Here is a 25581-nt window from a genome sequence, read left to right as displayed (position 1 = left end):
AAAAATATTAAAATTTTTAAAACATGCATTAAAATTTCACAAAATATCTCAAGTATTAGTATTTTATCATGTTTATGATTGAGTCACAAAATATCTCAAGTATTAGTATTTTATCATGTTTATGATTGAGTTTAAGCATATACCTCAAATTTATCATAATTAAATATTTTACATTTTATGAATATAACTAATTTTCATCATTATTTATTGGATTGATCGCATGTTAATCTTATCGGTAGCAATCTGATTAACCCGCTGGGCTAGCCCGAAACCTGAGCTTTTAGGGTTATGGTCGAACTTTTATAACCCAATTAGTATGCACCCGATTGACTCACAACCCGAGTAAGGTTGGCCCGAAACCCGATGGGCCGACCCGATTGACATCCCTAGCACTAACCATAATTTGAATCATATAAATATGTTTACTTATCTATTATTAAGTGTGAAAATACAATAAATTAATTGAAAAATTGGCCCGACAAAAGCTGGCTGTATCATTTTCTATTTACGTACACCATGCGCGCATTTATATGTTCATAATTAGGAGAAGGTGATCGTACTCTATCGCTGACAAAATTTCGTAGATGATCGCGGCAATTTCCAGTGAATGTTTTTTGGATGCATGTTCTCTATTCGGTGTGTAAAATTCCGGAATTTTAGGGGTTGTTTCCATGTCTTAAGGTTTGATTTTCTTTTTCCCCACACATGGCGAAAATCATTGCTCTCTGCTCCATTAATTTTAGCATTTTAATTGTTTTCTTCTGTGGTGACTGATTCAGCTCGCGCGGCATTGTTTTAATCGGAATTGAGTTGAAATCGTTTTAGGAGGAAGATAAGTATCCATCAATTGATTGAATTTTGAGGAAGAAATTAGTGTAAACTTCGAGAAAATGCGGAGATCGAGGGTGGTTCATGAAGGATGGATGGTGAGGTATAAACGCAGGAAGATTGGCAGATCATATTTTCACATGCGATATTTTGTGCTCGAGCCTCGATTTTTGGCCTATTACAAGAAGAAGCCCCAAGATGGTGTGGTAATTGCCTTACTTTACAAATTTATTTTTCAGTGTTGATGTTCTCTTACGAAATGGGTGATCACGGGCTATTCTGATCGGTTTTTCGGTCAGAGGTTTGCATGTAGTAAAGTTAGTGTTTTCACAAACATTGCAATTCAATGGGAAAGGAATTCATAAAGTTGTAGGTTATAGTAATTCAATTGCTTATAGAATTTATACCTTTACCTTTAGCTTTCATGGATGTGGGCTTTTGATACTTTAATGCTTGGTTATTGATTGGACGAAACATATTAGTATATGTTCCAAAGTAATAATCAATTGTTTCTGTATTTAATACGGTAAGGTACCAGTGAAGACTCTTCTCATAGATGGAAACTGTAGAGTGGAGGACCAAGGAGTCAAGAGTCTCAAGCCTAACAATGATCATGTGAGCCTACACAAATTATTTTTCTCTTCGGTGTTAAGATTGCATCTTATCTTAGCATTATATTTATCCAAGAAAAGTAGTTTCAAGTTGGATTATTGTTTACTATGATTAGAGAGGCCACAAAATCATGAACAATCACGTTGGTCTTATTTTGGTAAGAAAATTATTTTGGTGAGTTACATATTGGTGAAATGAGATTCGGATCCTGTCTCTCCATCTCAATATGACAATGGGACCTCATAGCTCCATCTAAGGTAAGCAAGCCAGAACTAGCTTACTTACTTGATCTATTGAAATAATTCAAACTACTTGAGAATAAGATTTAATGTCAAGTGGTTCTAGAATTTCCTTGTCCATTTCCTAAAACTTCTACCTCCCTATACCATTTGGCAGCATTTTCCGTTTGGGCATACTGCAAATTAGTTTTGTAATACTGAATACTTCTTTTTAGTTTCCACCTTTTATTAATCATTTTAAGTTTTGTTTGATTTATGTGAGAGTTGTGATAGATAAAACTTATTCAAGTGATGCTATCATCATACATGCTTTCTACTAATGCATTCATATTCTACAATAATGTCTGGTTTTATGGCAGATGATTTACGTTCTGTCAGTTTACAACAAGAAAGATAGTTCCAATCGGATGACGGTATGTATTATAGTAGTGCAACTTTTTCTTTCAATACCAGAAGTGTTTCCCTTGCACATCTATGAGAAATTTCTTTTGAGATATAGGCTCTATCTATTTACCTTACAGCACATGTTTTAATGCCCCTTATGAGTGACTAGGATGATTCTTTTATCGAGGATATGAGGATCCTTTTAAAAATAAGTCCACCTTAATGATAATTTATTCTCATGTATTGGACAAGTGTTCTAAGAGTGCAAAAGATATCAGTAGCTGTCAACAAAGTATATTTCTGTAGAATATCAATGTATTCTTACCACAGTGAGAAACATTATAAGTAGTGCCCGTAAAACATTAACTCAATAAATTATTCTAGCTAAATAGTCAAATCTTTCCAAACCATCACCATTTTCCAAATCTGTCCTGTACTATAAACTCTGACCAATTAATCCAAATGTGAGAATTTATGCAAATCTACCCGCAAAGAAAAATTTTCAGTACTTGAAAGCTGAGTAGGACTGAATAGAATTCAGTGACAGAGGATGTTTACAAAAGAACAACTCCATGTGGTGGTAATTCATGGTGCATTCCTTTAAAAAAATGACTATGATGGTCCTAGTCATGTGGTACTCAATCTTGAAAGTAGAGTATGGCTTGCTGATTCTAGCCTTCAGTTTTCAAGCAAATCAAAGAGCGAGTTACCCATATGACTAGTGATATTGCTAGAAATTGTATTAGGAACTATGAACTGTTACATGTCGAGTTCTTATTTGCAGGTCATGATACATTTGTTTTAAATGAAATGAAAATGATGTTTCTGATTCAGATCCTGGTGAATCTTGACCCCTAATAACGGTTCATGTTTTCCTTCAAACCTTCAGTACCATATAGTGAAAAAGGAGTCTATTAGATTTGCCAATCCTCCAGCAAAGTTCAGATTTTGTATTACACATTAGCCTGAATATTTCTGTTCCTCTTATCATTTTGTATCCCTCTAATTCCATGAAAACTTTCTCTCTGCAAACTTTCATTTTAGGATTTATAACTGTTGACAGATTCATGTTCCTTGTTCAGATGGCATCTTACAGCATTCAGGAGGTTCACAATTGGAAAGAAAAACTTGAATCTATTATTGATCAGGTTTTTCTATTCTACATGTCACCTTCAAGTGTTAATAGGTTTTTATATTTCAAATGCCATAAAGTTCCTTTTTACTGGATTTTGAACATAAAATTCTAAAATCGATGAATGTTGGTTGTATGCAGCAGCAAGGGTCAAATTCTGCCCATGGTAACAAGTACTTTTCTTTTGAGTATAGACATGGCTTGGATACTGGGAGAAATGCTTCATCATCAGACCGTGAGTAAGTATTTGTTCTCGATTCACCCAGTATGTGGGTGGCATTTTAAGCATGTTCATACAGAATATTAACTTAGTTACTCTAATCCACTGCCCCATAGGTTTGCAAAAATATAATTTCCATGAAGGATTGCATGATGCTGTCTGGACTCTGGTTATATATATCATAACTCATAAATAACTTTAGTTATGTAACTTTGTTGGTCCGTGTCCTTCTCCACAAGAGAGAAGGGAATTGCTTTTGATTTGAACCAAATTTGATTTTTCTCAGCAGTCGTGAGTGCTCCTTGATTAGTAGTACAAATATATAAAATTTTCTGATTGTTGTATATTAAATACATCGCACTTGAGGGTTTCAGGGATAGAGCTGATAGTAGGACTCAAGCCTGGAAATCTGAAAAATGGTCTTATTACATAGCAGTGGGTTATGTTAGCCCGTCCGAAATCCGTAGGTCCTTGCAAACTTCCTATCTATATTGATGTCTTCAATTATATGGCCTGGGTACTCAATCAAAAATAAGTACTGTATAAATAATTCCCAAGTGATGGTCCACAATTCGTTACAATTTTCTTGTGTTATTGCCTATATTTAGCACTCCCATTGCAGCACTTGTTGACTACTAGTTCTGTCCCTTCACATCTGAATGCATTGCATTTGTTGATCTCCTAGTAAAAGGTTGTACTGTTCAAGAACTTCAAGTCTTCAATGCATGTTGGATATCTTTCGCTCAATGTGCTCAACTTTGCTTTGTGAATTCCTTTCAGTGCTGCAGAAGAAGAAGATGATGATGATGATGATCATCCAGATTCTCCACACCAAACGATAGGAGATGGTTTGTTGACTACATGCTTATCTCAGCTGATATATGGCACTCATATCTTTTGTAGTATAACTTCACTAACCATATTGATGTGGCAGGTCCCCCTGAATCTGTTTTTGACTGGACGGATGAATTAGATTCGAATTTACACATTCAGAATTTCAACAGTCAGGCCTTTACAAAAAAGTCCTGGCGCCTTCTTCAGTGCCAAAATGGTGCGTCCATGTGCCTTCAGTTTCCTTTCTGATTAAATGGAGAGATGTATACACCATAAATATGTGCCTGTGGGATGTCTGAATAATTCTTCAGTGAACATTTCTTTGGTGCAAGTTTGCAGGGCTTCGAATTTTTGAAGAGCTTCTTGAAGTTGATTTTCTTGTAAGGACATTTTATTAATTTTCTGTAGAATTTACTTAAATTTATTTGCTAGACAGTGGATGCGTTTGGTATATTCCTCAAGTTATTTTAATGATGTAGCCAAAGAGCTGCAGCAGACCAATGAAAGCTGTTGGGGTAGTTGAGGCTACTTGTGAAGAAACGTTTGAGCTCATAATGAGAATGGATGCTACGCGATGCGAGTAAGGTTTTCTTTCTTCTCTCTCAACATTGGATTTGATCATTCTCCTGTATGGTGTCTTTAGTTGGATGTTGAATTTTTGCCAAGAATGACATGCTTTACACTTTGTGTTCATTTCCTTTGAATACAACTTGCATTGTCTAAAATTAACTAGACCTCTCACCACTGGTGTAACAAGATGGCCAGTTGCTGCTCACTTCTTGACAATGAAAATTAAATGCATTGAGGGTATTGGGATCTCAAAACAAGGTTAGAATTAAGAAACTTTATGAGGTTAATTACATATACACCTACATTTTAATTTCACCGTTGAAGTTTTCAGGCCCTATCATTTTGATGGGTACTTCTTCTTGAGATTGTCTGCTTTGTAAAAGCTCTTCAACCTCTGGAATGTAAAAAATTATGAGGTCAAACTAAGATAGGTTTACGAAAGTAATATAACTACTTTCATTAATTTTCCCAAGCATCTTAGCTTGCTCAACTCATGTCCTTTTTCTCACTCTGCTGTTCAATCACTAAATCAGAGTAAGCTCTCAGCCCTACTCAGCCTATTAAGGGGTGAATCATTCTTTTATTTCTCTATCTCTATCTATGAATAAAATGTTACGCAAATTCTTAATCACAGCTTATGAAATGCTGCTTCTCTCTCTCTCGCTCTCGCGCGCACACACACACATCCACATAGAGTGCAATATAATGTAATGAAGAATTTATTAAAAACTTCGGTTTTTGGTGCAGTGCTCTTTAAACAATAGTACCATTGTGCAGGTGGGATTGCAGTTTTCAGTATGGTAGCTTGGTTGAAGAGGTAGATGGACATACTGCTATTCTATATCAAAGGCTTCAGTTGGACTGGTTTTCAATGTAAAGCCTATTCTTATCATAACCATTTCATCTGTTTCTTTCTATTCTTTGGATATTTTTTGCTCTTTGTGCTCTTCCTTCATTAATTCTGTTTTTGTAATTTAATTATTTGACCGAGGAGCTACTAGTTAACTAAGCTTGTTTCGGGTGGCCTCATAGATGAATATGATATTTTCTTATGCTATTGCTAATTTTGTCTTTCGACGCCGTTCAATTTTCTTTTCTTCTGGATGTTACATTCGGAGTCTTTTGACTGAAGATGGAGCATTTACATATTTTGTGTTGTTTTCTGGGATGCTCATTCTTCTCTTACTGTGTATTCTCTCCAATAGAATAGTTACTTTTGTTAGTGTATCAAAATTAAGTTTAACATCAAGTTTGGTTGCAGTTATGGATGTGACTTTGAGTTCCAACCACTAGAATTAATGTCTAGGTTGTATTTGAAATTTATCATGTATTTGCTTTCTTGTAATACTACAGGTTTGTATGGCCTCGTGACCTCTGCTATGTACGCTATTGGCGTCGAAATGATGATGGGAGTTATGGTAATCTTGAGCAATTCCATGTTATCTGCTTTCTCATTTAGTTTTCTGAATGTATTTTTGGGCTTTTCTTTTATTTCTGCAGTTGTATTGTTTCGTTCTAGGGAGCATGAAAGTTGTCGCCGACAACGAGGATATGTGCGGGCTCATATTGAGAGTAAATTCACTGAGATTTTCTGATAAATTGCATATTACTTTCTTAATAGTATAACCTGGAAGATAATCACATATATAGAAACCTTCACTCCCATTGTATGCAGTACCTTACCTGGACATTTTACTTTGCATGATACGCTTGTCATTGAAAGATGCAGTATTATATATAATGCATTATCTTGAACATGCATTATTGTAATACATAAAGTGTATTATCAAAAGAAGCATGGTATACATAAAGTGATTAATATAAAAAATGCATGGTTCTACGGTATTATGGAATGGATGGTTTCTATATGATCCTATCCCTGTATATACACAAATATTTTACTTCATATCTTTTGATTTTTGTTTCATTGCCGTGTTAAATGATTTTGGTTCTGCTTTTTCAGGTGGAGGGTTTAATATATCACGTCTAAAGTCTTGTGGTGGCAGACCTAGAACAAAGGTCCAGCATCTTATGCAAATTGATCTTAGAGGCTGGGGAGCTGGTTATTTTTCATCATTTCAGCACCACTGTCTTCTTCAAATGTTAAATAGTGTCGCTGGTAAGATGTTCGAGAACTGAGATATTGAATTATTCCTTTTGCGGTATATAGATCATATTATATTACCATTCCAGACCTCATATATCCTTTGATATTTCACCTTTATTAACTGATTTACACTAAAGAAAAGAGAGCCATATCTTATACCTTTACAGTTAAAAGTTAAGTGGTCCAAGCATGGGTCTCTTAAATCTCTTTTTTAAGTCCTTAGTTAAGGTGTTGCTCGATTTATCAATTGACTATCGTCTGTTAATAATCACTGATATATTCAGTAAAAGAGCTTAAACTGTATGCCTGTCATTGCATTTGCTGCAAATATCTGAATTTTGAACTCTGTTTCACTTTCTCAAAGCTTCCATGACAGCAGACGAGGGTAACTTATATGGCCTCTTATAATTTCTTAAGCAAAAGACTCAGATTCGAATTTTGTTTGCAAGGGTATTGAGTGTTTCAAGGTTATTGTTGCAGGCTTACGAGAATATTTTTCTCAAACGGATGAAAGGGCCATAGCTCCTAGGATGCCAATTATGGTTAATATGACATCAGCTTCCGATCCTTCAAAGAAAAGTAAAAGATTTCAGTCATCTTCCTTTCGCTTCCCCAATTCTTCTAACAGGATGATGGATGAATGCTCAGATGATGACGAAGATTTTCAATATGCTGGTCAAGAGGTCGGTTTGCACTTCTTCTTATATGCTCTCCTTGCAGCATCGATGATTGAGTTTTGTTATCTGTATGTTACAGGTTTCTACGTCAGAGGTTAATGACAAAAGAAATGGTTGGTAATATCCTTAGTTTATGCTCCCCCTGTCCCAAACTACTTGCACCATTCTTTTGGGCACGAGAATTAGGAAATTGATGTTTAAAAGTTAAGTGGTGAGGTAATAAAGTATGAAAGAGAATAAAGGCACGAGAATTAAGAAATTGATGTTTAAAAGTTAAGTGGTGAGATAATAAAGTATGAAAGAGAATAAAGTAAGAGAGAGTAAAGTATGATAGAGAATAAAGTTTTTGACATAAAAGAAATGGTGCAAGTAGCTTGGGACGGAGGGAGTATGAGTATATACATGTATTATTTAATCTCTGATAAACACATCTCCTTGCAATTTTCTGCACATATAGAATCCTCTGACGACGAACCTGAACTAGACATGAACTTTTACTTTGGCAACCTTCGCCGCGATGATCAGGAAAATGCCCGTAATTGCTGGACATTATCTGATGGGAACAACTTCAGAGTACGTGGTAAGAATTTCTGCAGCGACAAATCAAAGGTATACAATAATTTTCATATATAGCAGATACGAGCTGTTTCAGTTTAGAAAGTATTATTTCTCTATTCAATCTCACATTGCTGTGCTCATATTTTAGACTGCTGGAGGTAAGCATCTTATGGATCTTGTTGCCACAGACTGGTTCAAAAGTACGAAACGAATGGATCACGTTGCCAAACGCCTTGGGTGTGCAGCACAAGTAAGTTTCAGTAATGATGACTCAATAGCTTTAAGTTCATTTGATCTCTCTTATACCACAACTTAATATTTTTCAAATTATTTACATTATTTTATTTGGTTCCTAATTATTGCTTAACATATGTCTTCATACAAATGATCTTTGTGCTTTCTTTTTAGGTTGCAGCAGATAGAGGACTTTTCTCTATTGTTATTAATCTCCAAGTGAGTTGATTGTCAAGTGGTTGATCTTATTTATTGTTTATATCAAATGGTTATCTGAAAAATTGACAATAAAAAATCTAGGTACCTGCTGGATCCACACAATACAGCATGATTTTTTACTTTGTAACAAAGAATTTAGTACCAGGATCTCTCTTGCAACGGTTTGTTGATGGAGACGATGAAGCCCGCAATAGTAGACTGAAGCTTATACCATCAGTACCAAAGGTATCTCTGTCCCTGTTTCAGTTTGTTTGGGCTATTAATACATTGAAAAGTTTTGGTTAGCCTGGCCAACATCATTTATTTCACAGAGCTCAAATATTTGTTATTACATGCGCTTTGATAACATTATTGTTAAGTAGAGGGACTTTGCAAAACTGTTTATACAGATAGGTAATCAAAGATGTAATATTACATCCTGAATTGTGCTTTATTCAAGCTATAATCAGAAGTCTACCGAATTCCCCTTGTTTGTTGTTTCATTTATATTTTGACTCTTGATTTGCACCCTTGAGATTAAAACCAGTCATTTAGAAAATTTAGTGCATGCTGTACTTGGATGTTTGTTCAGTTTAACAATCTTGTACGAAGATCAGAAGCCTGCTTTCCTTCTCTTGTTAACTTCATTCTGGTCTGGAAACTTTATAGGGCTCTTGGATCGTGCGGCAGAGTGTCGGAAGCACTCCTTGTTTACTGGGAAAATCAGTTGATTGCACCTATATCCGTGGCCCCAGTTACTTGGAAGTGAGACTATTCATCCATCAATTCCCTATAACACAGCAAATTAGATTATTGGGTCACGCAGGCTGAAATAACCAACAATAATTTCAACTGAGATCACTGATTAACCATTTCCATTTGTGTAGATCGACGTTGATATCAGTTCCTCCACCGTGGCAAATGGAGTGCTGGGGCTTGTGAATGGTGTTATCACAACGTTGGTTGTAGACATGGCTTTTATTGTACAGGTACTTTCTTCTAAGCTAATGAATCATAGTATTTCATAGTACATCCAATCTTGGAAGGAGACGTTGTTGTGATTCAATGCTATCAAGAAATGAGAGAGAGAGAGGTGTGTTTTAGTGTGATTACAGATATGCATAGTTGAGCTGTTGCATGAAAAATGAAATGCAGGGTAACACGCCGGAGGAGTTGCCAGAGCGATTAATTGGCGCCGTCCGAATTTCACATCTAGAATTATCATCAGCACTAGAGCCCAGAGAGGAAGATGATTTTTGATTCCAATCAACCAGTTTTCAACACCACCCGAGGCCCTTCAATATTTTTTTTTATTGCACTTCTCCAACACCATTTTCCCATCGTTTAGTTTAATAAAGAGCACGTGCTTTGTGTGTCGAGTGTAAATAGAACTCGTTTTTTTGGTATATTTTGATGGTGAATTGAACTCCTTCTGTGATACTACAACTTTCTTGACCTTATTATTAATTACACTATTATTATTATTATTGAATTATAGTGGATGAGAAGGAAATATATTGATTGGAATAATTTGTCACTTAATTGTTATTTAAACGCATGCATGCAGGTCTTACAAAAACTTAGTGTATTAATTTTAATATGAATGTTTATTCCTTAATATCAGACTCAGAAATTTAAAAATTTCTAAATCCCAGACGAGTTTCGAATTGTTTATATATCATGAAGTAAACGCTTGAAACATCTTAATTCATTCGGTTTTGGTTGGTCCCTTTCAAATTCATTTTTGTTAACACGTTTCCAACTTTGGATTCCCGGATCGGCGGATTAATCTTGTTGCTAGGTTCGATTTTCAGCTTGTTTTTCTCACTTTCTTCGATATATCTCTATCTCACAATTGTTTCTGTTGCAATTTTGAGCCAATTTTAACCTTCTTTTCCTCCCAAAGGATATATAAGATGCATTGTTCCCATTGTTTTCGAAAACAGAGCGTAAGTATGGATTCTTATTTAGGTGTTGAGACACTTGTTTAGCTAGCTACTTATGAAATCTGAGTTACTTACATGCATATGGCTATGGGAAATTCTTAAAACCATTACAATTTTAATCTTGCTTTTATTTTTAGTAGATCAATGTCACATCACATTAGCTATCTACTTTCTTATTTTCTCTAGTTGATATTGGCTTTTTTCAATGCTACAGATGGATTTGTGGTGCTCTAGTAACAGACAAATAGGTGCTCTCACAAGAGATATTTTTACTCGGAGGTAAGACTGTGCATTTTACTTTGTTTACATTGATTCTGTGGTTTAGTATTTAGAATTCGATGCAAATTGGACACACACAATGTGTAAAATGTATAGAACAACTGGCTACACTTGATGAAGTACTTTTGGGGCCAGTTTTGTAAGTAGAATTCGAAGCAAACTATAGACAAACACAATCTAACAATTGTATAAAGCTTGCTACCCGTTATGACCAACGTTTGGGCAGTCTACGGTGTCCTGAGACCACATAAACGACCGAGTGGCAGCATGTCAATACAAAAACACATGCCACTCCATAAGAAAAATATAATCACTCCTTAAACTCTTGTTGTATGCTGTATTTGATTGGTAGGAAATCAGGCTATTTGCTTATAAGCTCATCCAATGCCTTGACCGATGCAGCAGAACTTGAGGGATAACCATCCTCTTCAAGGCAGTTGCTTGATTGTGAACTTCTCCATCATCCACCAGCATGTCAATCCCTTTAATTATATTGATCTTCTTCACCGTGGAACCATGTGGCCAACTTGATGATACTTGACCACCAGCTTGGCATTGTAAAACTAGTCTCCCCTGATTGGCCAGGCCAAGATTGGGGTGCTGCAAGCGATTGCCTCCACTGTCGAATTCCATCCACAGTGCGACAAGAATCCTCCCGTCGAGGGATGGCTGAGTATTGATAACTGTGACGCCCATCCCTTTATGATAAGGCCTCTCTTCCCAACTCTTTCTTCCAAGCCATGGGGCTCATACCCTCCTTCTTTAGAATCTGATGTGGCTTTCCCGCCAAAAAAAGTTGGCAGGCGGGCTAGGACGTCCAGCTCCGGGCTGGATGACCCATATAAACGATTTCTCGGTCTCTGCCAATGCCTCATACTCCTCCATAGATGGGCCCACCTCGCTACCAAACGACACATAGATGACAGATCCACCTGGCTCCGAGTCCAGCCACTGGATCACCTCATCTTCCGTGTAGTTAGTTTCATGCCTCGGCCTGCTATCTTGGTCATGCACAACTGAGCCAACCGATTTCCAGAACTTCCCCTACAGCAACGGACCCACACCGAAAACAGGCTTCTCGACTTGTCCCGTAAGGTACTTGAGAAAAGGAGATTCAAGACCTTCACAAGTTTGCCCTGCCCCATCGCTCCTCCCACCATGCTCATGCTGTCGACGGTCCCGTCTCCTAGTATCCGAATAGCTCAGGGCCATGCTCTGGGGCAGCCCGGGTATTTTTCTTGCCTGGTCAGGCCCGATGTTATCCACACGAGCACTCCGCGCAGCATACTCCATTGCAGCTGCGCAGGCGCCAGAGGTGAAGAAGGACACAATAGGTATGCTGGCTTTCTTGAAAATGTGTTTGCTCCAGTTCATCATCACATCCATCACCACAAACGCAGGCGGGGCATTCTCGAACCTTCGAGAGAGGAACGACTCTATCCCCTGCCCCAGCTGGTGGTGATGGTGCCGCGGATCAATCTCCATTAGAAGCATCTGGTGGCGGTGTAGCCTCTGAGTATTCGATTCGGACGAATTCGATGGAAGGGTGGTGGTCGAGATCGGAAGGAATGTAGGAGGAGAGGTGAGAAGGGATGATGAAGAATGAGTTGCAGTTGTAAGAGGATAAATGTTTGCAGAGCTCAGCACATGGAAAAAGATGGCCTTGACCAAAAAATGGCACTATCAATATATCTTTTGTTGCACCTCCCATTTCTTACTCTATTCATATTTTACACCATTCTTGACTGCTATTTATACACACGTGCCAATTGTTTTGCACACTCGGACACACAGCCTTATAAATGCAAATATCAATTCTATTCCAATCATTAATTAAGGAATTTCATCAATTTTCTGTAATTAAGGAAATATTAACGCAATTATTCCCATAAATGCACAAAATTAATGCAGTCCACCTTATTTAAATTCATGTTCTCTCCTTTCTCACATAAAGTTTCCTATTTTCAGTGGTATTCACTCCATAATTTTCCTATATTACATCAAGTGTGTGTAATCAATTTTTTTGTTTGCCTTAACATAAGATTTTAGATTCAAATAATCTCATATTATCATCTAATTAATATTATTTGGCAAATAAAAACAATAAAATCTAACGATAGCAAAGATAATAATGTTATTAATTATTAAAATCACAAATTTTGACTGAATTTGATATTTTTCGCAAACTCAAAATTTTGTCGCAAAAATATGAACCTGTTAATGAGTTTACCATGAATTTGAGAAAAATTTAAATTCATAGGAAATTCATTGCACCTTAAGCTTATGGTTTGTGCGATTTAATTTTAAGTTGATGAGAAATATCAAATTTTGGCCACAATTTGTGATTTATTCATTTCATATTTTTTCTTATAGTGTAATCAAATATTTTTATGTCTACTGCTCTAGCATAAGATTTCAGATCCATATAATACTATTTATTCATCTAATTATTATAATTATTTGCCAAATAATAGTAAGTGTCTATATCAAATATAGTAATCAAATAAGAGACTCGGTTAGGTTAATTAATTTGCAATAGAAGAATATTACCAACTTTATCAAATCGAATTATGTAGTATCATCAATTTTCTTGAATGAAATTTACCTTAACATATATACCGAGTCTTCTCACAATTGGAGTGAGATATTGTAATAAATTTGTACATTGTGAAAAGATATTTATAAATACTTGCATTTGTATAAAATTTTGAAATAATAGTTCTATAATATGTGCTCAAATAAAAACAATAATAATTCAATAATATGTGCTCAAATAAAAACAATAATAATTCTATAATATGTGCTCAAATAAATTGGGATGTAATCAAATGGTAACAACATCTTTGGTCGGCACTATTTTTAGGTCGTTAGGTTTCCAGAACTGATGTCAATACCAATATATGAGTGACAATGTCAACACAATGTCTCATTTAACTCCGGTTGACATTTTTATAAAGTGAGTTGAAATTCGTATGTTTTAATCCTAGTTGAGACATTTATTTCGGGCACGGAAATTAAGAAATTGTGTTAAATGAGTTAAATGAAAATGAGATAAAATATGAGAGATACGAGAGAGTAAAGTAGGAGATGAAAAAGTAATTAGAAGTTTTAGTTTTTGTTAAAAAATGACTCAACTCAGTTAGGACATTCGAGAAAAAGAATACGACTTAACTTAATTTGGACAAAGGGAGTAAAATCTATCCAAACCATCACCATATTTATAAAACTATCGTGAAGTGAATGATCAACTCCGATCAATTAAACCCAATTGATGGTGCATTTTTTTCTTCAAAATATGACTATGATAGCCCTAGTTATGTGGTACTCAATCTTGAAAGTAAAGTACGGCTGGCTGATTCTAGGCTTCAGTTTTCAAGCAAAACAAAGATATGAATGGAGGTTTTTGCAAGAAATTGTATTAGGAACTATGAACTGTTACATGTGGAGTTCTTATTAGATAGGTCATGATACATTTGTTTTAAAAGAATGAAAATGATGTTTCTGATTCAGATCCTGCTGAATCTTTAACCTTAATAGTTTCTTTCAAACTTTCAGTACCATATAGTGAAAAACAAGAGTTAAACCGATTAGCCAATCCTCCAGCAAAGTTCATAGTTGACCTCTAATTCCCTGAAAACTTTTGCTCCCTGCAAACTGCAAACTTTCCTTTTAGGATCCATCAACTGTTCACAGATTCATATTCCTTGTTGGTTCACTATTGGGAAGAAAAACTTGATTTCAAATACCAAGTGTTGATATATCTCAAATGCCATAAATTCCATTTTTAGTAATACTTGATTTTGAGCTTAAAAAGTTCTAAAATCAATAAATGTTGGTTGTATTTAGCAGCAAGGGTCACATTCTGCTAATGGTGACAAGTACTATTCTTTTGAATATAGATATGGCTTGGATAGTGGGAGAAATGCTTCGTCATCAGACAGTGAGTAAGTATGTGTTCTCCAATTCACCCAGTATGTGGGTGGCCTTTTAAGCTTGTTCATGCAGAATTTTCATTTACTTACTCTAATCTACTGCCCATGTTTGCAAAAAAATGTAATTATTCATGAAGGCTTGCATGATGCTGTCTGGTTACATACTTTCATAAGAAACTTTAGTTGTGTGACTTTATTGTTCCGTGAGAATTCCCCATCCTTCTCCACAAGTGACAAAGGGAATTCCTTTTGATTTGAACCAAATTTTCTTTTTCTTTTTTTCCTGAGTGTGGAGTGCTCCCAGATTAGTAACAAATACAGAAAATTTTCTGATTGTTGTTTTTGCTTTTTAAGCTTCTGAGCAATTTTTGAAATTTGATTTTCAGCTTCTTTTTGTTACTTTCTTCGATCTCTCTCTCAATTATTTATATTGGAGTTTTGAGCTAATTTAACCCACCGCTCATGATTTTCTTCTTTTTTAGTTATCGGAGATAAGATGCATTGTTCACATTCCCCAGTTTCAGGTTTCTATATGGAGTATAATTGGTGCGTGTATTTGTTGATTAGGTCGCTTCGGTATTCATCCTCTGGTCTTTGATTTCTGAATAGTTAAGGATCTTGTTTATCAGCAATTCAGCATTATAGTGTTTACTCTTATATTTTTTCTCTTCTTGTTAGCCATTTTTATTTATGCTTCGTTATGTTTCCTTTTTCCATTTTTCTCTTTAATCATCCTAGAAACTTCAATCCTTAGCTATACTTTACTTATGTGAAAGATATTCCATGAAATGGTTGGAGAATAGTTGCATATACAACTTGACTGGTTTTTCTGCAGATGTGTATTTTTGGAACTTAATTTACTTCGAATTAGTAAGCTAATCTTTTTTTTTCTTTTTCTTGCCACAGTTATTTCAGCAACACTCAACATCACCTTCGTTTGTTTCTTTATTGAGCATGGGATATTTGGTTATTTTTCTTTTTCTTGCCACAGTTATTTAGGAATTACTAGAATATTTACATTATCTGAGTTCCTTAAAAGTTAAAAGTATTACAATTCCTTTTGAAGAAAACTTGGAGAATGGTTTATAATCCATATTTTTCTTTTTTAGTTGTAGTATATCAGTGACATATCTACTTATTTTGACACAGTGATCCCATAGTGTATCTCTCAATTATCTTGTCTAACAAAGTGAACGTTACCTAGATGAACTACTTCTAGGGCCAGTGGTATTGTAGAATTCAAAGCAAACTAGGCAAACACAATCAAACAATTGTATAAAACGGGTAGAGCTTGCTACCCTTGATGAACTAACTACATAAACACGATGCACGTCAACAGAAAACACATGCTGCAACTGGTTTCTTCACACTAACAAAAAGTATAATCACTCCATAAATTCTTGATGTATGCTCTGTTTGATAGGTGGGAAATCAGGCTACTTTCTTATAAGCTCAACCAATGCCTTGACCGATGCAGCAGAACTCGAGGGATAACCATAACCACCCTCGAAGATTCTTCTCAAGGCAGTTGCTCGACCGCGAACTTCTCCATCATCCATCACCAGGTTAATCCCTTGAATTATATTGCCCTTCTTCACCATTTCCATTTGATCATCTATACCAGGAAGCATATGGCCAACATGATGATACTTGACAACCAGCTTGGCATTGTAAAACTGGTCTCCCCTGATTGGCCAGGCCATGATAGGGGTGCCGCAAGCAATTGCCTCCATGGTCGAATTCCACCCACAGTGCGACAAGAATCCTCCCGTCGAGGGATGGCTGAGTATTGACAACTGTGGCGCCCATCCCTTTATGATAAGGCCTCTCTTCCCAACCCTTTCTTCCAAGCCACGGGGCTCGTACCCTCCTTCTTTAGTATCTGGCGTGGCTCTCCCACCAAAAAGGCTCGCAGGTGGGCCTGGCCGTCCAGCTCCGGCCTGGATAACCCATATAAACGATTTCTCCGTCTCTTCCAATGCCTCTGCCAGCTCATCATACTCCTCCATACACGGGCCCACCTCGCTACCAAACGACACGTAGATGACAGAGCCACCAGGCTTCGAGTCCAGCCATTGGATCACCTCATCTTCCGTGTAGTTCGTTTCGCGCCACGGCCTGCTGTCTCGGTCACGAACAACTGAGCCAATTGACTTCCAGAACGTCCCCGGCAGCAACGGCCCCACGCCGAAAACGGGCTTCTCAGCTTGGCCTGTAAGGTACTCGAGAAAAGGAGATTCGAGAGCATCACAAGTGTTGATTAACAGAGCAGTAGAGCCTTCCGTCTCATCCATCCAGCGTGCGTGCTGCCCTAATCGCGGGCGCCCGAAGTTCGCCCCATCGCTCCCCCGGCCTCCTCCTCTGCCTCTGCCTCTGCCACCGCCCAGCTCATGCCGCCGGCGATCCTGTCTCCTAGTATCAGAATAGCTCAGGGCCATGCTATCGGGCAGCCCAGGTAGCATCCGGGCCGGGTCAGGCCCGATGTTATCCACATGAGCTTTCCACGCAGCATACTCCATTGCAGCTGCGCAGGCGCCAGAGGTGAAGAAGGACACAATAGGTATGTTGGCTTTCTTGAAAATGTGCTTGCTCCAGTTCATCATCACGTCCATCACCACGAATGCGGGCGGGGAATTCTCGAACCTTCCGGAGAGGAAGGACTCGATCCCCTGGCACAGCTGGCGGTGATGGTGGGGCCCCGGAGCGGGCCAATCTCCATCAGTAGCATCCCGTGGCAGTGTCTCCTCCGAGGATTCGATTTGGACGACTTCAATGGAAGGATTGAGGTGGAGATCGGAAGGAATGGAGGAGGAGAGATGAGAAGGGATGATGAAGATTGAGTTGCAGTTGTAAGAGGAAATGTGTGTGCAGAGCTCAGCACATGGGAAGAGATGGCCTTGACCGAAAAAGGGCACTATCAATACATCTTTTGTTGCACCTCCCATTTCTTGCTTTTCCTATTTTGCACAATTCTTGATTGCTATTTATACATATGTGTTTGTGTTTGTGTTTGTGTGGACGCAATGCAGCATGACAAATGTGAGGAGACTTAGGGGTGAAGAGACTTGAGGATGAGTGAACTCGAAGAAAAGAATTGCAATTGGAATTGGATTTTGTCAACTAGATTTAGACTTTTAGTTAAGAAGTCAAAAGTAACGTGTTGTTTTATGCCAAAATGTGGGGTCTAATAGAAATTATAAATTGATTGCAAAACTTGGAGTAGTGGCAAAACATCTTCGTGCGTATGCAATGACGTGGTCATATGATTTTTGTTTCTATTTTTTTTCGGAAGGTTTATTTTTCATTTCTTAAAATGTGCTTCTAATTTGCCCGTCTAATTGTTTAAAAAGTACTCCATATTATTAGGGATTATAATTTCTTGCAATAAGTAGTACTACCTCCGTCCCCCAAAATTCGTCCCGGTTTGACCGGGCACGGGTTTTAAGGAATGTAATGGAAAGTGGATTGAAAAAGTTAGTGGAATGTGGGCTTGACTTTTATATATTAGTTTTATAATAAAATGTGAGTAGGAATGAGTTAGTGGAATGTGGGGTCCACTACCAAAAATGGTAAAAGTGAAATGGGACAAATTTTGGGGGACGGACGAAAAAGGAAAGTTGGGACAAATTTTCAGGGACGGAGGGAGTATATTTTAAAGAATACGATCCTTATAGTACTTGAAAGTAGAAAGGACAATTAGTTGTATTTGTAATTTATATTAATAAATATCAATTCAATTGAATTAATTGGCGTCATATATGAAGATAATAACAAAAGCAGAGATTTATTTAATTAAAGTTATAATAGATAAAATAATACTTATAATAACATAATTAATAATTTATTACATTTAAATTCGATTAATAAGTTACAAATCATGAACATTATATTATTAATTCATTATTATGACTCATAAATGAATAATTTGCTAAGATTTTCTTAATAATTTATTAATTGATAATATATTAATAAGCATGATAAATATAATAACATAAATACTATTATAATGATAGTTATGTATATTTGTTATAATTAAATATGATTCATAACTTTAAAATTATATTAATATTTTAATGAGTATTAATTTTTGATAAAAAAAACATTTAATTACTATCATTCTCAATTAATTATTATATTATAATAATTTTTAGAAGTTATTAATGAATAACATAGTAATAATAATAATAGTAATAATGACAATAAATAATATAATAATAAATTAATTACTACAGTATTATAATTATAACAATTTATTAATAATATATTAAATATGATACATTATTTAAAATTATTTTAAGAATTTTAAAATTTATTAACTAGTACTGAATAATTTTTTGTTATTTTATACAATAATTATAGTACTACGCCTTATTATGTGTCACATATTGATCCGACACGTATTTCAAGAAATGTAAAGAAAAGCGGGTGAAAAAATTAGTGAAATGTTGGTCTTATATCAGTTTTATAATAAAATATGTGTGAAATGATTTAATGTAATACATGGGCCATCACAAATTTGATTTTTTTTGGTTTCTTGTATTCTGATTAAAAATCATACAAATAACATAATTTCAAACTTAATGTATTAGCTTTCTTACTCAGAATCTTGACTAACAAACATGTTTTTCCAACCACATCTCTTAAATGAATATACATAAAAGTGGGAGTCCACATTACACTAACTTATTTCCTTAATTTTTTTTGTAAAGTTAAATAATTTTTTAAAATTCTTGCCAAGTAAATATGAGATTATAAATGGCGGACTAAGAGAGTACTGTTTTTCTTTAATTATATGGAGTATCCCTAACCCTAAATGTGAAAGTCACGACTACAAATTTTGGCCAAATTACCATTTACCTAGATTTATCTACGATAAATGAATTAAGATCTGTACAGATGCATTTAAACTAGATCCTATTGCTTTTTATTACTCCCTCCGTTTCATAGTAGTTGAGTCATTTTTTCAATTTTGGAACGTTCCATGGTTGTTGAGTCATTTCCTTTTGAGCAAAAAATAACACGTTTTTTGTCACTCTTAATTTATTCTCACTCTTACTTTATATGCTCTCTACTTTTCCCTTTCTCTTGTTTTATTATTTTGATAGGGTCCTCGATCTTGTGAATCTCGTCAAGTATATATCGCGCAAAATCTCCAACATATCTTCTTGATTTTATTTATTTAGCATATCTTCTATTTTAGTTAGTTATTTTTATGCAATCTTTATCTTTATTGAGTCTAGTTAGTATTCTATAAATTAGACGTCTATACTCTTTTATTCATTGGGAAATAAAGTTAAAACTTATTCTCATTCCCGGTTCTGGCGGAAATCGCCCCCTAGCACCTCAACTAGGGTTTATCTTGTTCTTCGTTTCGCTACAAATTGTTGGTGCTCTAGTTTGATAAATCTTGATAGGGTCTATCAATTGATGCTTCCATTGTTTACTCTTCCTCCATCACAAGTGATATCTCTCCACAGCTCTCTCAAATTCCCGCTTGCCTAGGTTTTTTCTTGAAACCCAAGTTTTTGTTGCTTGAATAGCTTAATTCACACGCATAAACCTATCCTTCTCAAAATATCATGTCTTTTCTCAAGAAATCACAAGAGCACCATCCAACTATCGATGATATGCTCTTGGTATTAAAACGAATGATCAAGGCTTTTTTTTTTTTTTTAAATTAACTTCATATATTTATATCATATATATGAAGGAGGAAATTACAAATCAACTCCTATAACAAGGAGGAAAGACAAATTACGCCACCCAGGATTCGAACTCGAGACCTCCCCAGGATGGACGCGATATCCAGCACCCTTTACCGCTAGGCCAAGGGGCTTGGATATTAAAACGAATGATCAAGGCTCAGAGTCAAGCCTTGACGGAAAATTTCGAGCAGCAAACGCTGATTGAGGAGGCTCCGAGCAGCCTTGCCGAGCGCTCACCTCCGAATCAGAGACCGAAGGAGCCACCGGACCAGCAGCCGGTGATGACACCGCAGTAGGGCTGCTCTCTTCCACCGTCGGTCACAAACCCACCGCTGGGTATCAAAACCTGGGCCGTACCACGACTCTGCCTCGAGCCACCACGTTTCGACGGAGAGAATGCCTCAGATTGGATCTGTAAGATCCAGAAGTACTATAATCACCACTGCACACCGCTAGATGATCATCTTTATCTTACACAATATTTGTTCGATCACCCAGCATCAGATTGGAGAAAACATTGGGTGGAAACTAACAAAGGAAAGAGCTGGGATGATTTCTTTAGACGTAAAACAGTGGTTTGATCCCGATTTATACGAGTCCTACAGGGCGACCGCCTCAATTGGGTCGTTTGGGTCGACGACAGGGACCAGTCAAGACCATCTACAACCCAAACGCAGAACAGAGGAAACATTTCTTCACACCACACTCCAAATACTTGGAATCGAATCGACTCCCTCCCCAACTTTCTCTTCTCCCACTCTCTTCTTTCTCTCCACACAATCCACAAAAACCCTAAGTCCGATTCCAACCCAGAACTTGTGAACGTCAAAGTGGCGTATTCGAGGAAGAGGAAGACCAGCCACCACTCGCCTGAAAATCAAAGTGAAACTGAAGGGCGGTCGGAGTCCGATTCGGACGGACACCATTCTCCTCCTCTGAAGCAAATGGAACAAGGTCCGTCGGCAAACCCTAGAGCCGACGCAGAAGTTGAGCTTTCCCCAATTCCAGAAGTCGAGCCCAACGGCGAAGTCCATGAGGAAGAAGACGACGTAGGGTGGACGACGACGAACCCTGGTTCTTCCGACCATGACCGTGGAGCTTCGTGGTTCAATTTTCCAGAAATCGATGAGGATTTTGAGAGGAGGACTAAGCTTCAAAACGACCGCCCGCTTCCGCTGCCTCAGAAATCGAAGGAGAAAGGAAAGGTTTACTCTTTTGAGAGCAAGGAATGTTGTTTCTTCAAGTGGTGCGGGCCAATTAATGAAGTCGAAGGCAATTCTTCGTCAACCTAAGTGGGTGGTTCCGATTTTGAGGGTTTAGCATTAAATTTATCTGAAATAAAGGATAAAATTGAGAAATTGGTGAATGTTATATCGTATTGTCTATGGTTTGTTGTCGTTGTAACACTTGTTTGTGTATTCAAGAAATTTGATGGATTTGAATGCAAAACCCTAATTTTGAATGATGAATTTTGAATCTGAATTTGATTTTGAATATGGATTGATGAATTTTGAATCTGCTACATACCATTATGGGATGGCTTTTTGAATTTCGATTAGCAATTCTAGATGGATTTTTTTTTTATTGTGGATCTGAATCAGAAAACATACAACTTAATAAACGTCAAAGTAGTCCATGATATTCATAATCAAGCTCAAATAAGTCCTGAACATTTTAAAATTAGATTACTAATAATCCAAGATTAAGCTTAATTGGGTCAAAATTTCGCTAATTGACGGTTGACTGTAAAAAATTGACGAAGCCGTCAAAAATGGATCCAATCGACACGAATTTCATTTGTTAAGCACTCAATTTTTAAAAAGTGAATGTTTTGGATCAAAATTCGTATTTCGGTCATATGTTTAGGATCAAAATTGACCTTAACTCTTAAATTAACTGAAATTACTAATATAACCTTCAGATTCAATATACTATAAAAAGTCAGAGGATAGTTTTTGAATTTCACACTATAAAGTGGTAGTATATAGCATATCAAACATATGTTATTAAAGACTATAGATAATATACCATCAATTCAAATATCATAAATAAAATTAGAAAACCAAGAAAAGCATTGTTGCAAAATGATTGTGTTCTTATCTAAATGAAATATAAACTCCAATTCAAACACACCGCAAATAGCTGCGTTTTGACCACAGCAGCTTGGTGCTGTGGTTTTTAACACTGGAGAGGATCGGTGGCCCTTCATATTTTAGTGCATCAGTGCCACTCTGTTATACTCAGTGTCTACAACCGTACATAAAAATAGTAAATCCATCTCATAAATCATAATCTCATGGAGTATTTATGTTAGTAGAATAACAGAACAATTTTGAGCTAGTTTGGTCGCATAATCCTATCCCCAGAAACCCCCCCAATGCTTTTCTGTTGACTCCCCATTTGACATGTATGTGCATGCCCAGTGTTGGAAGTAGCATATGTACACTTAGGTAGCAAACACAAAATATATACTATAACAATCACAAAACATATAGAACTTGCTGCACTTGATAAAATTCATGTTCTACAAGTGAAATTCACTAAAAAGTTCTTGATGCATTACATTGTAATTTGTAAACAAGTCTAGTTTTTGGTTACAAGCTGAACCAATGCCTCTAAAGCAGCAGCAGAAGTTGAGGGATAACCACCCTCAAATATCCCTCTCAAAGCCATTGCTCTCTCCCTAACCTCCCCATCATCCATCACTGCCTTAATCCCTCTAATCACATCAATCTTCTTCACCATTATCGATTCCTCATCACTAATCTCAACCTTCGATCCAACATTCAAATACTTGGCCACCAAATTCGCACCATAAAACTGGTCCCCCCTAATCGGCCATCCCAAAATCGGGACGCCACAGCATATGGCCTCCACGGTCGAGTTCCACCCACAGTGCGACAAAAACCCTCCCGTCGAGGGATGGCTCAGTATCGACAGCTGCGGCGCCCATCCCTTTATTAGGAGCCCTCTATCCCCAACCGTTTCCTCCAATCCACGTGGCTCGTACCCTCCCTCCTCCTCTTCCGAGTCCGGGGCCGAGGCGGCTTTCCCGCCAAACATGTTGGCGGGCGGGCCGGGCTTTCCTGCCCCCGGCTGGATCACCCATATAAATGATTTCTCGGTCTCCGCCAGCGCCTCCGCCAGCTCATTGTACTCTACCACGGATGGGCCTACCTCGCTGCCGAACGACACGTAGATGACAGAGCCACGTGGCTTCGAGTCCAGCCACTGGATCACCTCGGCTTCCGTGTAGTTCGTTTCCCGGCCCGGCCTGCTGTCCCCGTCCCGCACAACCGACCCGATCGATCTCCAGAACGAGTCCGAAAGCAGCGGCCCGACTCCGAATACGGGCTTTCCGGCCTGGCCCGAGAGATACTCAAGAAACGGAGCTTCAAGATCATCACAAGTGTTGGTGATCAGAGCCACTGAGTCCTCAGTCTGATCCATCCACCGCCCGAGCGGGCCCGACCTGGGTGGGCCCATGTTCGGGCCGAGATTCAGGCCTCTGGGCCTTCCGCCGGCCCGATCCTTCCTCCGGCGATCCCGTCTTTTGACATCCATATCGCTCATGGCGATGGAATCGGGAAGCCCGGGAAGTGTTCTGGCCGGGACGGGCCCGGTACCGTCGGCTTCGGCCTTGGATGCGGCGTACTCCATGATGGTGGCGCAGGCGCCGGAGGTGAAGAAGGAGACGATGGGGATGTTGAATTTCTTGAAAATGGGCTTGGTCCAGCTCATCAAGACGTCGATGACGACGAAAGCGGGCCGAACATTTTGGTAGGTTGTGGAGAGGAAGGATTCGATCCCGGGCCCGAGGGAATCGGAAACGGTATCGAGTGGTAATGGTGGGATTTGGAAGACATGGACGGAAGGGTGGCGGTGGAGATCGGAAGGGATGGAGGAGGAGAGATGGGAAGGGATGATCAAGATTGATTTGCGGTTGTGTGAGGAGAGGCGTTTGCAGAGCTCGGAGCAGGGGAAGAGATGGCCTTGTCCGAAAAAGGGGAGGACCAAAATATCTGTTGCTGCACCTTCCATTTCTTGATTTTAGAGCTTTGTTTGGATGCTTGATTGCTATATATGCGTGCGTGGTGGTGGGGGAGTAAAATTGTTGAATTAGATTGCGATGTGTTGGGGGTAGCAGGAGGAGTGAGAGGGAAGGAAAGATTGGGACGTGTTTGTCAACAGCTATGTCGGTAATCTACAATCAAACATAAAAAGAATCGAAGAAATTGATAAAAGAAATGAAATGTGAACAGTGAAAACTCTGTGGAGATGCCATTGCGTAAGCAATGACGAGAGCAGTTGCTACTTTACTATCTGAAAAAAAAGGGAATCATATTTTGTTAGTATGAAATGGTTTTCTAGTACTCCCAGAGTGTTCACAGTGGTGGCCCTTGAAGGCCATCAAATATGGCCCGGCCACCATTCGTGGCTTTCTTGTGGCCTTCACAATGGTAAAGGCCACGAAATGTATATGTCACGCCCGCTGATGGGGTACGAACTAAACCCTAATGGCAAGCCCAATAACAGTGACGGCCCATCAGCCCAGAGCCCAAGAAAGAGTATCTGTTCGGCACCAAAGAGTTCGGCACGACCCAAGAGTTCGGACTCAGCCTACAGCTCGGTAAAAGCCGACCAGTCAAGCTCTCCTCTCAGATCGGCAAGAGCTGATCGGTAAAGTCCAGCAGTTCGGTCTCAGCATTCGACCGAACTAGGAGTTAGTGGACTCATGAAAGGCCTCCACGACCTCCGCTATACCCACGATCTATTTAGTGGTACGAAGCAGTTATTGAGCAGTTATTGCTCACCCACGATCTTGTTAGTGGGGCTGCAAACCACGACCTTAGTTCAATGTATAAATAGAACTTAGATCAGATAGAAAAGGGTTAAGCTCTCTAGAGATAAAATACCCTATAGCAAGTCTGTGTTGTAAGCTGTAATCCCAGATCAAGCAATACAATCTTGCCCTCCCTTCTTCCCGTGGACGTAGATTTACTTCAGTAAATCGAACCACGTAAATTCTTAGTGTCGTAGTTTTCATCCTCTACCAGCATTTATTAACATCAGAAATTCGCGCATCCATCACTGGCGCCGTCTGTGGGAAACAGAGAACAAAATTT

The 25581-nt window shown here is 38.0% G+C and overlaps 3 protein-coding genes and 1 pseudogene across 10 annotated transcripts; 1 reads left to right on the top strand and 3 right to left on the bottom strand.

Annotated features, from left to right (window-relative positions):
* Positions 1 to 483: 483 nt before the first annotated feature.
* Positions 484 to 10088, top strand: LOC121767723 (protein ENHANCED DISEASE RESISTANCE 2-like). Of its 8 annotated transcripts, none has more exons than XM_042164047.1 (23): positions 484 to 681; positions 826 to 1034; positions 1360 to 1443; positions 2039 to 2092; positions 3146 to 3211; positions 3337 to 3434; positions 4196 to 4263; positions 4350 to 4466; positions 4589 to 4629; positions 4729 to 4829; positions 5597 to 5692; positions 6173 to 6237; positions 6320 to 6391; positions 6783 to 6938; positions 7407 to 7609; positions 7683 to 7716; positions 8061 to 8212; positions 8310 to 8411; positions 8570 to 8614; positions 8696 to 8839; positions 9263 to 9358; positions 9481 to 9582; positions 9749 to 10088. In XM_042164047.1, the coding sequence occupies exons 2-23, from the start codon at positions 891 to 893 to the stop codon at positions 9851 to 9853; spliced, it is 2145 nt and encodes a 714-aa protein (XP_042019981.1). In that variant the 5' UTR covers positions 484 to 681; positions 826 to 890; the 3' UTR covers positions 9854 to 10088. The 8 variants fall into 8 exon arrangements, with proteins under 8 accessions (XP_042019981.1, XP_042019982.1, XP_042019980.1 ...); XM_042164048.1 differs by having other exon boundaries at positions 780 to 1034; positions 3340 to 3434; XM_042164046.1 differs by having other exon boundaries at positions 780 to 1034.
* A 1024-nt stretch (positions 10089 to 11112) lies between these two features.
* On the bottom strand, positions 11113 to 12557 carry LOC121768034 (annotated as a pseudogene).
* A 3443-nt stretch (positions 12558 to 16000) lies between these two features.
* Positions 16001 to 17812, bottom strand: LOC121768885 (UDP-glycosyltransferase 73B4-like). The gene has a single exon (XM_042165486.1). The coding sequence runs from the start codon at positions 17693 to 17695 to the stop codon at positions 16187 to 16189; it is 1509 nt and encodes a 502-aa protein (XP_042021420.1). The 5' UTR covers positions 17696 to 17812; the 3' UTR covers positions 16001 to 16186.
* Positions 17813 to 22906: 5094 nt separating this feature from the next.
* On the bottom strand, positions 22907 to 24656 carry LOC121768837 (UDP-glycosyltransferase 73E1-like). Its single transcript, XM_042165405.1, has one exon. It carries the CDS (start codon positions 24494 to 24496, stop codon positions 23039 to 23041), a length of 1458 nt encoding a protein of 485 aa, XP_042021339.1. The 5' UTR covers positions 24497 to 24656; the 3' UTR covers positions 22907 to 23038.
* Positions 24657 to 25581: the final 925 nt, after the last annotated feature.

Source organism: Salvia splendens, chromosome 15, assembly GCF_004379255.2.
Source record: "Salvia splendens isolate huo1 chromosome 15, SspV2, whole genome shotgun sequence".
Classification (NCBI taxonomy): Eukaryota; Viridiplantae; Streptophyta; class Magnoliopsida; order Lamiales; family Lamiaceae; genus Salvia; species Salvia splendens.
Note: the sequence above shows the minus strand (reverse complement) of the source record. Positions and strands in the feature narration are given on the sequence as shown.